Genomic DNA, 11,397 nt, shown 5'->3' on the forward strand with positions numbered 1-11,397 from the left:
GTTGGTAACTCTTGTGTTATTTATGGCCATTATCATCCCATCTATACAGTTGCACATATCAGTAAAATCTTTTTTTTTTTCTCTTTTTTTTTTTTTTTAAGAAAAAAACCACAAAAAACAGGCACTTCGTAGTTAGTTGACCGTTTGTTTGGTTTTTGTTTTTGTTTTTTTTTGTTTTTGTTTTTGGCTCGCGGAGGTCAGGCCGGCTACAGAAGGAACCTCAGTACGGCCTCCAAACGGACTCATCCATTCTGCCACTAGAATTCAAGACGGTTGGGGAGCTGCTGTGGCTGCCATCCGCCTCCACACCATCACTCTGGTTGGGCAAGTTAGGGTTTAACAGCGTGCTGCCGTTGGACGTGGTGGTGCACGGAGGAAGCATCCTGGAGGGGGAGCGGTCCCCTCCCGGCACCATGGGGAACTGGTATGATCCTGACGAAGTGCCATAGTAGAGATATGGAGTGCTGCTGGTCTGGAAAGGTCCACTTTGGTTTTGGGAAGAGCCGGGGTAGGGTGGTGGTAGGTAGGTGTGGTAGTGAGTGGTTGCGGACATACCCAGTGACATGCCTGAGGTGACTGGCGGTGTATAGGTAAAGGTGGCTGGATAGTGCATTCGTGGGTTGGAGAAGCGGCTCTCAGTGAGGGATGAAATGCTTGTGAACTGCCTGGGATCTGAAAATGGGCCCAGCTCTGAAGCACCTAAAAAATTATAACAAAAGACGGGGGAAAACAATTCTGTAAATACCATTTTTTGTATCAAGTGATGATAGAATTTTATTTCTCTAAGAAAACCCACTTCTTTTGGCCCCCAAGAGAACAGCAGATCACATCAAATAATACATTGCAAGGAACAGAGTCATACACCTGTCTTCCACAAGCGCTGGGCCAAACTCATCCCTGGTCTAACTCCACCGATGCCAATGGAGGGAGCAGCATTGCCAGCCTGAAGTGTCCGAAGGTTACAAATCAGGTTGGGGGGAAAAAAAAAATGATTCTCAAAAATCAAGAGATTGAAAAAGAGCCAAAAAGAGAAAGGTGGATTTAGAGCTCATTTTCCTTCTGAGCTTTGAGGGTTACGTGTCTCATGGTTTTTCTTATAGCCTCTTGAAAAACGCAGGTCTGGCTGCACACAAAAGCTGAGATTCCCACCTCAGCACACGCTGTTGGGAGCTGGGGTTTTGAGAAAAGCAAAAATTGCCACGTAGCTTGTAAGAAAACTACAAGGGCTGGCAACACTGAGTTAGTTGCACCAGTGACACCAGGGGAGTTACACAGGGGGTGACCAAGCCCCGCTTCCTGCCTTAAGTCGACTTATTTAGGTGAGGATCTGCTCAGCTACTTCCTATGGCCGAAAAATACTGTTTGCTGCATCTGAAGGATGGGCAAAGCCACTGAGCTGATAGCAAAGATGCCAGTTTTACTTTTCAGTGCAGTCGATGGAAAATTACAAGCCCAACACTCTTTTGCTATTGAAAAAAAAAAAAAGTTGTTTTCATATGTAGTCTGTGCAGTTTGGTTGCAAAAAAAGACCACACAGTTTATGGCTACTGTGAACGTCTGGATGGTAACACTGTGAATTGGAGTCTAACGCAAAACAGGGATGGGTAAACTCATTTTGCCTAATTTCTCATCCCACATCAAACACCCAAAGTTTTGCAGCAGGACTGGAAAGCAAATGTTAGTAGCTCGGTGATGTGCTTAGGAGACTGTGGGATGGACAGGAGCAGAAGAAAAAGATGGTGAAAGCTCATGTTGAGAGCCAGAAAAGTGGAAAACAAAAAGGGTGTGGGAAAAGGGGGCCAGAGGAAAAGCCTAATGAAGAAATGCAGTGCAAGGAGGAGGGAAATGCATCAGCCAGTATGTGCTAGATACATGTACATCGTTTTTATAGAGAGCTGGAAACAGTGGGGTATAAATAAAGGGGAAAAATCACAAAACCAAATAGGCCCTCCCTGTGTCAACTTTCCTACAGCTTTACAGCCCCCTATATCCAAGGGTTCACCCATGTCTTTGCTAATGTTCCAAATCTGATTCACCTAAAAGGAAAATATGATGTCTTCTAAGTGCCAAAATGACTCGTTAAACAGTGAAACCCCGTGTGTATCCTCAGTGTAAGACGTGGCAACACTTCTCCTTGAAGACAGGCTTTGGATCTGACCTGCTGGCACTGCTGTGTAAAAGGAAGGTCCCTCCAGCCCTTCTGCCCTTGCTCTCTATAACACCCACAACGGTGGTTGCTACTGTAATCCACAGACTCAACAGAACTCTTTAACTTGCGTGGCACATTTTGTGATTTAGATCACTGTTCTCTCCTGTTCTACCAGCTCATTCAACCCCTGCTTTCAACGATACCCAAAAGCAGCAGAGGGACAAAGCTCGGCACAGCTTGGGTTCAGGCTGGAGGACCTGTGTCACAGCCAGCCAAGCATTCAAATCACAGCATGAAACCTGGGGATTATAATTTGCTGTCTCAAAAGATATTGAGTACAGAGCTTTAAATGGGCAGTAAAAGCCCATTTCTAACTCTGATGACAATGTGATTACTATTATCTTTATCTGGAACTGGATCAGTGACCTACGGGTGAATGGGTCCGTCTCCATCATCAACCCCTTCAACCACAGCCCCGTGGAATGTAATATAACTTGTACCTTCACAGCAAACACTCTACTACTTGATGCAACTCCTTTCGTTCCCAACTGCAAACAATAGCCAGAGGCAATACCACCCAGATTCAAAGCTGTAATTTTGGAACACTATCCTTTATATTGTGAACAGGTCTGATATATATCTGGAAATATAAGGTTAGAGCATAATTTCCCCAGCTGCTCAAAATACTGAGTTTCAATCTGCTACTGCTTATACTCCTTTTTTTTTTTTATCTTCTTATTGTTATTGCAACTCTCCCAACATGAACAGAGTTGCTCTTAGTTTACCCTGACAGAAGCTAAACAGACTTTCATAATCAAAGGTAGAACTGGTATGAGTGTAAGGGTGTAGAAGAACATTCGCATTTTTGGTTTCTTTGCAACCAATATTTTTCTTTTCTTAATAACAAACTATCCACACAGTTTTACACATTAAAAGGCAACCTCCATTTCAGGGCTAGATCCAAATATTATCTGTATGGGTGCTGCCAAGAGATCATGTATGTATTGAATGACTGGGAATGTGCACAGCACACGTAGGCATTGCTAACGTGGGGCTACAGACCTCCTTCCATACTCTAGTAAATCCACACTTGTTTGTTTTTACTGTTGCTCGTAAAGCACAATCCTATTTGCCCAAAGGCCAAATAACTATAACCCTTCCTATCTCACTCATGGCTGTGTCTGCACAGCTCCTGCACACTCACTTCTTCAACCCCCCTTTTTGCCCAAACGCCTCTTGCTGTCTCCATAACTCCCTGCACTAGGCTGCGACGTGTTCCCAGCCTTCTGAATCTCCATTGCCGGAAGATATTGCTGGAGATCAGAAAAAGTTTGTTATGATGCCTGTTCTAACGCCCCTTTTCTAAATGAGTCCAGAAACTTCATAAAAAGTTATCTCTAAAACTCAGCTTCTTGCTATCCTCACAGCTATGCAATCTCATTGATGCATTTTCACCTCCTCCCCCTTTTCCCTTTGTGCTATCTCCCACCTTCACAAACAACCTTGCATTAAGGTTGGTTTTGGTTCTAACTTGCAAACACCAGATGCATATTCATTTACATACGTTCAGCTCTTTGCTGGACTGGGAAGATAAACAGCTCTTCTGGGTATGGCACCCATCTTTGTATATCTAGTAGTGATGTTGATCAGCAATATAGCAACATGACAGTGCAAGTAAATAATTTATTTACTCCTCTCCCCAGCGGGATTAAAGATTTATGTTAATTTTTCCTCCGTCAGAGCAAGAAAACAATTTGCATCTGTGAATTCCCACTCTCGTGATAGTTTGTATTAACTGGGTGAAGCACAGATCCTCCGCCCTATATGGTGGCTACAGGATTGCAAAACCAGCCTTCTGTAAAGAGAAGAGACTTGACTTTGTGCTGCCAGAAAGAGAAACATGGCAACAGGCACAGTGACAGATCTTCTTTTCCTGTACAGTCTCATCAGCTCACCATGCTTGACAAAGAAAAAACAATGTAAAAGCCTATTTAAAAAAACAAAACAAAACATTTTACATCAGAAAGAGGCCAGGTTAAACTGTTTTTTAATCTTCCAAACTGATTCCTCCCTAAAGTACCCTGGCGCTCAAGTTTTCTGAGACCTGTATGTTCAGAACAGAAAAAGTGGTCATGTTAATATGCCAATATATATGCTAACATCCCAGATTCAAGAATACTGCTCCAGTGTGTTTCATATTTAGAATAAGAACAATTAAAATTCCATGTGGTTTCACTTATTTTGATGCAGAAGCCTCATTAAAAACCCTAGACTTGGGTCTTTGCCAGCAGCTGACTTAAATGGGTTTGCGTTCACGCTTAAAACCAATTTTACCTGCTGCAGCTTTGCAGCTCAGTCGTTCACAGCCGAATGAGTACCGTGGTCATTTCTCTTTTCCAGTTTACAGATGCTGGCTAATGCCAGTTAATGTTCAATTCTCAATTAATAAGCTGTGCTTGTGGTTTGCAGAAAATAAGGCAACAAATTTCTGCCAGGTTTACAGCACTTTGTCCAATCGCTTCCAATTATTAAAGATCATAATGTACCGTGGACAGATTAACTCCTTGTGGGTATAGCAAGCTGACGTCTGCTCTAAAGGGTTATAGGATGGTTTTATAATCTACAAATACTGCAATTTGCTTTGTCATTTTATGCTATAAGGGCACTACAAAAAAAAAAAAGGTCTCCTTGGCTTATTGTGTATGCCCAACAGGGAAATTTCTAGCACACTAAGTCAATGCATAACCACTGGATGCAAGCAAACGGAGTGGTGGTGCATTCAGAATTCACTGAATAGTCTTTCTCAAGGAAATTCATCTTCATATAGTTAAATATATTTACCAGGAGCTAAAAAATTCACTTGTGCTTTGGGGAACTTTGGTGTTAAGACACTCAATGAAGCAGAAGAACCACTGGATTTTGTGGGGTTTTGTTCAATAGCTTGATTCAGGCTGGGACGTAGCACTAATTGATCTATAAAAACTGGTTTTTCCTTCCCTAACATCTACTGTCTCTGAATTTTATGTGCAGCTTGGATTACTTACAGCTGATAATATCGCCTCGTATGAAGTATGCCACACACTTCACATCATGAGACAATTTTCAGTCTCTTACAGCTTTGCCAAACTTTAAATGTTCTGGCTGAAATTGTCCATGCTGGGCGTCTGTCTCGGGCTAAATAATGATTTATGCATTTATTTGTTTTTAAAATTTCAGCTGAAACTCTTCTGCTGGGAAAAATATATTGTTGTACTAATCTTAAACTCTGAGAAGCCTTCCTTTGAAAAACTGTACCAGTTCCATGCTTTGAAGTAAGGACTTGAACTTTGGAATAGGAGTGGCTTTTGTGTGAGAGACATTGCCATGAAAACCCAGCCAAATACGAACAAATCATAAGCATTCTGCCTAAAAATGGGCAGAAGAATCTCTGTCTCTGCAAAGACACTTGTCTAGAGACAGGAATGAAATCCAGGAGTCCCAAGTCCCTTCATTCTTTCTGCACATATTGCTGAAACACAGGGACATCGAGTCCTGATCAAAAACCATCCCATCGGTGGCTCCATTCACTGGAGACTGTGTGGAAGGAGCTAAATGATGGTCCACATGGATGGCTGTAGGATATTGCAAAGAAAAATTTGGGAAGGAGGGGTTACTCGGGGTTTGCTTTTTTTAGAAATCTGAGAAACTATAAACACAACTAGTAACAAACAAAAGGCTATTATTAAGGTTACCACGTGAAGAGTGAGAAAGGAAATGCCAGCATTCAAGTTACTTCTCCCAAATCCACTACTGCAAGATACCAGAATGGGTGAAGTGACCAAGGTGATACAATTATTTCCTGAGCAAACTGGATTTTATACGTTTCTGCCACACGGCTCATGCGGAGCTCAGTTGAAATCTCTCCAAATCACATTTTTACTTCTCTCATTTTCTGTGCCCAGAGATGTTGGCTTCTGATTTGCACATGTGCTAAATATGCACAGCTGCAGCTGAAGCTAACAGGAGCTCAGGTCTGAACATAAGGCTGAAGACAGGAAAAAAACCAAAGTCATGATATAGGTGACACAGAGAAGGTGCACTGAATTACAGGAAACCCTGGAGTCAGCCTCAGTGCTCTTTTTAAAGCAGGTTCTTTCTTTCTTGGGTATATTGTACTGCAATGAGCTGTATATAAATGCTATGGCAGAAATATTAGAGCAAAGCCCATCAAGTAATCAAGGATTCCTTCTTCAGAGCAGAATTTAATGCTTTTCAATAAACAAGGCCTGAGGAAATACAAAGAACAAAAAGAAAACAAAATATTGAAGAGCTGCTTATTAAGTTAGCACTGTCCATCCTGTGCAGTGAATGAGACAGGAGTCCCGTGGGAAAAGTACCATGTGATCCTGTAATTAAAATCTGTAATATAATGCATAAGCAGAATGAGGCTGATTTAAAGTTGCACAGGCAACATAAGTACCGAGAAGATTTCCCAATTTCTGAGCACTTAATTTTGCAATCTTAATGATTCTTTGTAATAAGTTTGGATGGGGGCAGTGATGATTTGGTAGCTGGATCTCTGTTTTCCCCAAACGTCCTTCTGTATCAGGGGGACAGTGTTATTTGGCTCTTCATTTTGTTAAATTCATGTTACTTGCTTCTGCTAATAAGTGTTTAGATAATCACATACAGCATGATCCTTCTCCTGCCTCCTTCCAGGCAAGCCTCTGACTCTCCAAAAGTGCTGTACCACCTTCCCTCTGGATGCCACTGCGGGGTGGAGCCTGGGACTGCCATTCCCAGAGATCCCAAACCACCTTCTTGTGTATCTGTTCCTAACCTAGCTGCTAGATCCTGGTCCCTCAAACGTATGCTGGTGCTCAGCTTCTTGCTGGAGCTCAGGGATACTCTTCCCACACATCTCCCCCTGAGCATGTGCCTACATGCTGCAAGGGCAAGGGTCATGCAGCACCACAGAAAAAAACTCACAAGGCTTCTCCCTTGCTGGTTCACTTTTTGGATGAGCATGCATCATCTGGATATTTGCAACCATTTGCCATAGGAAATGGTATTTTTTTCAAATGCCCTTTCCCTCCCTTTAATTCAGTAAAAAAAAATCAGTTAAAAAAACCCAACATTTTGCATCTTTTTTTTTTCCTGTGTTACCCCAAGTAGGTCTCCTGGCAAACCACAGCAGCAGAAAAGGTGTGATCTGCCCCCACACCCCCCCTTCCCTTCACCTCAACAAGGTGTTAACTTCAAGGCCTAGTTGGGACCATTTAAAATGCAACATTATTAAGCACGGCAGTCTCACAAAAGTCAGAGGGAAAAAGGAACATTTTAACCCCTTCAGAGCCTCACACACACAACAGGATAGAATTTAATTCTAGTGCATCTCATCTCGCCGTCCCTCAGTACCCCAGTTCCCACAGTAAACTGAACACTTGTGCCTTCTGGTATTCAGGTAACAGGACTTTGACACCTAAAATACCACGGATTAATTTGCAGATAGATGTTTGCACTGAATTTATGGCACAGCACCTAAGCCCTTTGCTGGGAGAAACACCCCATAAATAACATAATTAGCAGCGGCCATTAAAGAACCACTCGTGCAAATAAAGAGAGTGTTTCCCAAGCAGAGCTGTTACATTGCTTAATGGCAAAATCAGGCTCTCTGCACTCCTCCAGCCTGAGCTCCATCATAACCTGCCTTGCTTCCTCAGTAGGACTTTTCTGCTGGATAAACTCTGCTGGAAGAAGGGGATTTTCTTTAGGCACCCAAGTCTTTGCTGAGTGACACTGTGCATCCAAACAGAGGTGGCTGCTGCTTGCACCTAAAGAGTTAGCTCATCTTAAATTTAGCAACACGAACGGATAGAAATTCCTCCTGCGTGTGGAAAAAAGCAACAACAAACCCCTCCTAGAGGGACTGTTGGGAGCAGAAATGGAGCCGTGAAAGCATCAGTCATTGCCGGCTCATTTATAGATGTTGCCTCTTGTGAAGCTTCACTTATACAGGACTCATAAACCTTTCTAACGAGAACCACAGGAGGGGGACAAATGGTCACATTACAGAGATACATCCTCAGCTAGTGGTTGTGACCTGCCATCCGTGGATGCCCACTGACCTGATGGGACAGGGAGACTCTGAACTCCTCAGTCTTTACTGTCTCACCTCAGCAGCTTCAGCCTGGAGCTGTCATGGATGATTCAGGTGGAAGCGAATTGGTAGTCTATCAAAATTCCCCTGCTTGTTTAAAGTCTCAGGCGATCTACGTGCTACGTTGGAAGCAGAAAGTAAATAAAGTTTCCTGGCCATAAGCCTAGCAGCTCTGCAACACCGTGGCACGAACACGCACGCGGGCACGCAGCGCTCCCGCCTCGGTTCTCCCCAGCCTTCCCTGCCTGAACTTCAGCTCCTGCTGCTTTTCACCAGCCCCAGCCGAAACGCATCAGAAGGAACATTTGAGGCTTTTCTTGGACAGCAACCTCAGCGGCGCTGTATATGGCGAGGGGGTGAAACCACAGGGCTGAGAGTTGCAACGCACGCACGGCGAGTGTCAGCACAAGAATCCTGTATGAACCTGGTGAATGAGAAGACAATATATAGATTTGGGCTAGCAGCCTACTCCTTTCTTTTTTTTTTTTTTAGAAAAATGTGCCTTAACTATCCAGTATAAATATTTGTTTCCAATGTTGTCATGAATTGTACTTTTCCACTGCATGCTAGCAACTCAGAAATACCATCTGATCCTCAGGCAGACACAAAGAAACTATGTTTTGCAGGGGCGGGAAGTGGGGGAGAAGCCCTTGGCATTGCTCTGTAATTTCACCCTTTAAACCCCTCTCTCTTCCTCCCCATCCCAATTTTCCTTTCGAATCTCATTCAAGTAATACGCATCCCTCCTGAGGACAGAGGATTCCTTGCTGGTTCTTGATTAAGAGTTTTTAAGAAGCCGGGAAGGAAGATATTCTTTGAAACTGGATCTACTGTAGGATGGGAGCCAGCACACAGGACACCGTGTCTTTCAGAGAGGGCCACACACAGTGCCACTCCAGTCATATGACTTCTCTGTCACATCCTGAAGCCATTTCCAGCTCGTGTGCGAGTTTGTACTCCCATTTAGAAAAGGATGGGATATATTGGGAACACACATATGGAAACACTTTCAGGGAATCAGTTTCCATGAAATCCATAATAAGCCAAGTGGCTTCAGATGTGGCAGCGTGCCTCAGATTAGCTTCCCCCCCCCAAAAAAAAAAAAAAAAAAAGAGGGAAAAAAAGGAAAAATAAAAATAAGGACAGATCTACCCTTTCAGCCCCAATTTCAGTTTCAAGGGAAGGAAAAAAGAAAAAAAAATAATTCAAAACCACTAATGGCTTATGGCTACCAAAACAGGGAGCCAGAAGAAACTACAGCTAATGAAAGCAATCCTGCCTCTGCTGGCAATTAAAAGTGCTTCCAAAATGTGCAGCTTGGCGATAAACTGTTCATGAAGCGAGTCCCCTGGAAAGGACAGGATTCTGGAGGAACGTCCTTGGGATGGGGTTGATGGTACCTGGGTTATATTAAAAGCAGGATTTATGGCAGGGAGGATGTTTTGGGCAGCGATGTGAGGCAGAGGGTGGGTACCATCTGCCTAACGTGCCAGGAGCTGGAGGTCCACAGCGACCCCTCACTGAGGAGCACCTGCGAGCCGGAGCCCAATCCCTGCCAATCCCAGCCGGCACGGGAAGGGGCCGGAGGCCACGTCAGACCCAGGCAGGAGGGAAGCAACCAGCTCATCCGAGCTAGCGTGGTGCTGGAATAATTTCTGCACGGCCGAGGCAGCGGGAAGAGGCGCGGGGCAAGTGGCAGGAGTTCAAACGGGAACCGGGGCGATGCGACGTGCGCCTCCGCGACAGCTAGCTGCGTTTTTATCACGAGAAAATAACCAGGAATTTGGCTGCTAATTGGGGCCGTATCCTACAAACCCTACTTTTCCTGACAAACAAATGACTCCACAAATAGTCCCTCTGTTTTCAATAGGGTTATTTGCGGTAGGAGGGACCACCCAACACGAGAGGATCAGGCCCTCCCCTCCCTCACTCTGCAGCTCGCTTAAACCTTCCACAGCCAAACCCGAATGCAAAAATCCTCACGAACTGCACAGGTTTTGCTGCTGCTGCTGCTGAAAAAGCCCAGGACGAAAAGCTCTGTGGAAAGGTCTCGTGTGCGATTCGTACGACGCTCCCCGGCTTCCGCCTCCCGAACGGGGATTTGCCATTTGTTTCCCGGGATTTGCGATTTCTTTCTCAGGCTGTTTCTCTCCACAGCACAGTAAACTAACTGAAAACTTCTGCATCAAGGAGAAGGTCTCTTTTAAAGTTTTGCTTGGCTTTGCTTTCAAAGAGTTGTCTGTATATTTTAGAATATGTAGAATTTGCCTTTGATTTAAACCTCTCTTAACAATAGACAAGAGACGATTTCTCTGCTGAGCGATTTAAACAAAAACAAACATATTTCAGTTACTTGGGCCTTGTTCTCAAACCGCCTTTTTTTTTTTTCCAGAGAAAAACCAAACCCTACAAATCGTTCCACCAAAACAGCTTCAAATTCACAAATGTAGATAGTCCAATTTTTGAGGAAGAAAAGGCACCTCCCCAGCCCCCAGACAACCATAAAACACAAAACCCGCTCATCTAGACAGTGAAAAACACACTTTTCCCCTCCAAAATAACTTCTCCCTTCAATGGCCGATTTCAACCTCAGTCCCTGTCCATGTCCACGATGTGATGTTGGGGTTTTTATTGTTCTCCCTGGTATGAAGTCCTGTGTCCCTGGAGGTAAACAGACACACCTTGTCCTGCTGAGCCCGCAGCAGCCGCTCCAAAGGGGATGAGGACACTCAACCCACGGAGAGCTCCTGGGTGCTGGAGAAATGAGAGGGGAGATACCAGGGAGGCATTTCCATCTTAGGTTAAGGATTTTAGCAGCAGGCGAAATAATGGTGTTGGAGCGAAAACAGTGGAAAATAACTCACCCAGTGACGGCTAGAGGTTTTTTCCCTTACAGTGAGAACACATTTCCTCCAAGTAACACGAACAGCGGCAACGTCAGGCCATGATAAAATTGTCAAACACATCAGCTTGACTCAAGAGCCACCGGTCAAAGGCACTTTGAGAGGCTCAGGGTGCGAGGAGCCCTGCGGGGAGACGCGTGGGCCACCGCGCAGCCGAGCCGCCGTGGGGCAGAGCGAGGGCAGCTAGGGGACATGATGGCAGCGCC

At 44.4% G+C, this 11,397-nt stretch overlaps 1 protein-coding gene across 1 annotated transcript in view; it reads right to left on the minus strand.

The window, feature by feature from the left end:
* Nucleotides 1-220: 220 nt before the first annotated feature.
* The window catches only part of RUNX2 (runt-related transcription factor 2), a gene marked incomplete at its 5' end in the record, with an annotated part of 79,770 nt that continues 68,593 nt past the window's right edge, over nucleotides 221-11,397 (minus strand). Inside the window, one exon of the mRNA XM_008939284.1 lies at nucleotides 221-699. Within this exon, the coding sequence (XP_008937532.1) occupies nucleotides 221-699 (479 nt within the window). The remainder of the gene's footprint in view (nucleotides 700-11,397) is intronic.

Source organism: Merops nubicus, unplaced genomic scaffold, assembly GCF_000691845.1.
Source record: "Merops nubicus isolate BGI_N331 unplaced genomic scaffold, ASM69184v1 scaffold21904, whole genome shotgun sequence".
NCBI classification, from domain to species: domain Eukaryota; kingdom Metazoa; phylum Chordata; class Aves; order Coraciiformes; family Meropidae; genus Merops; species Merops nubicus.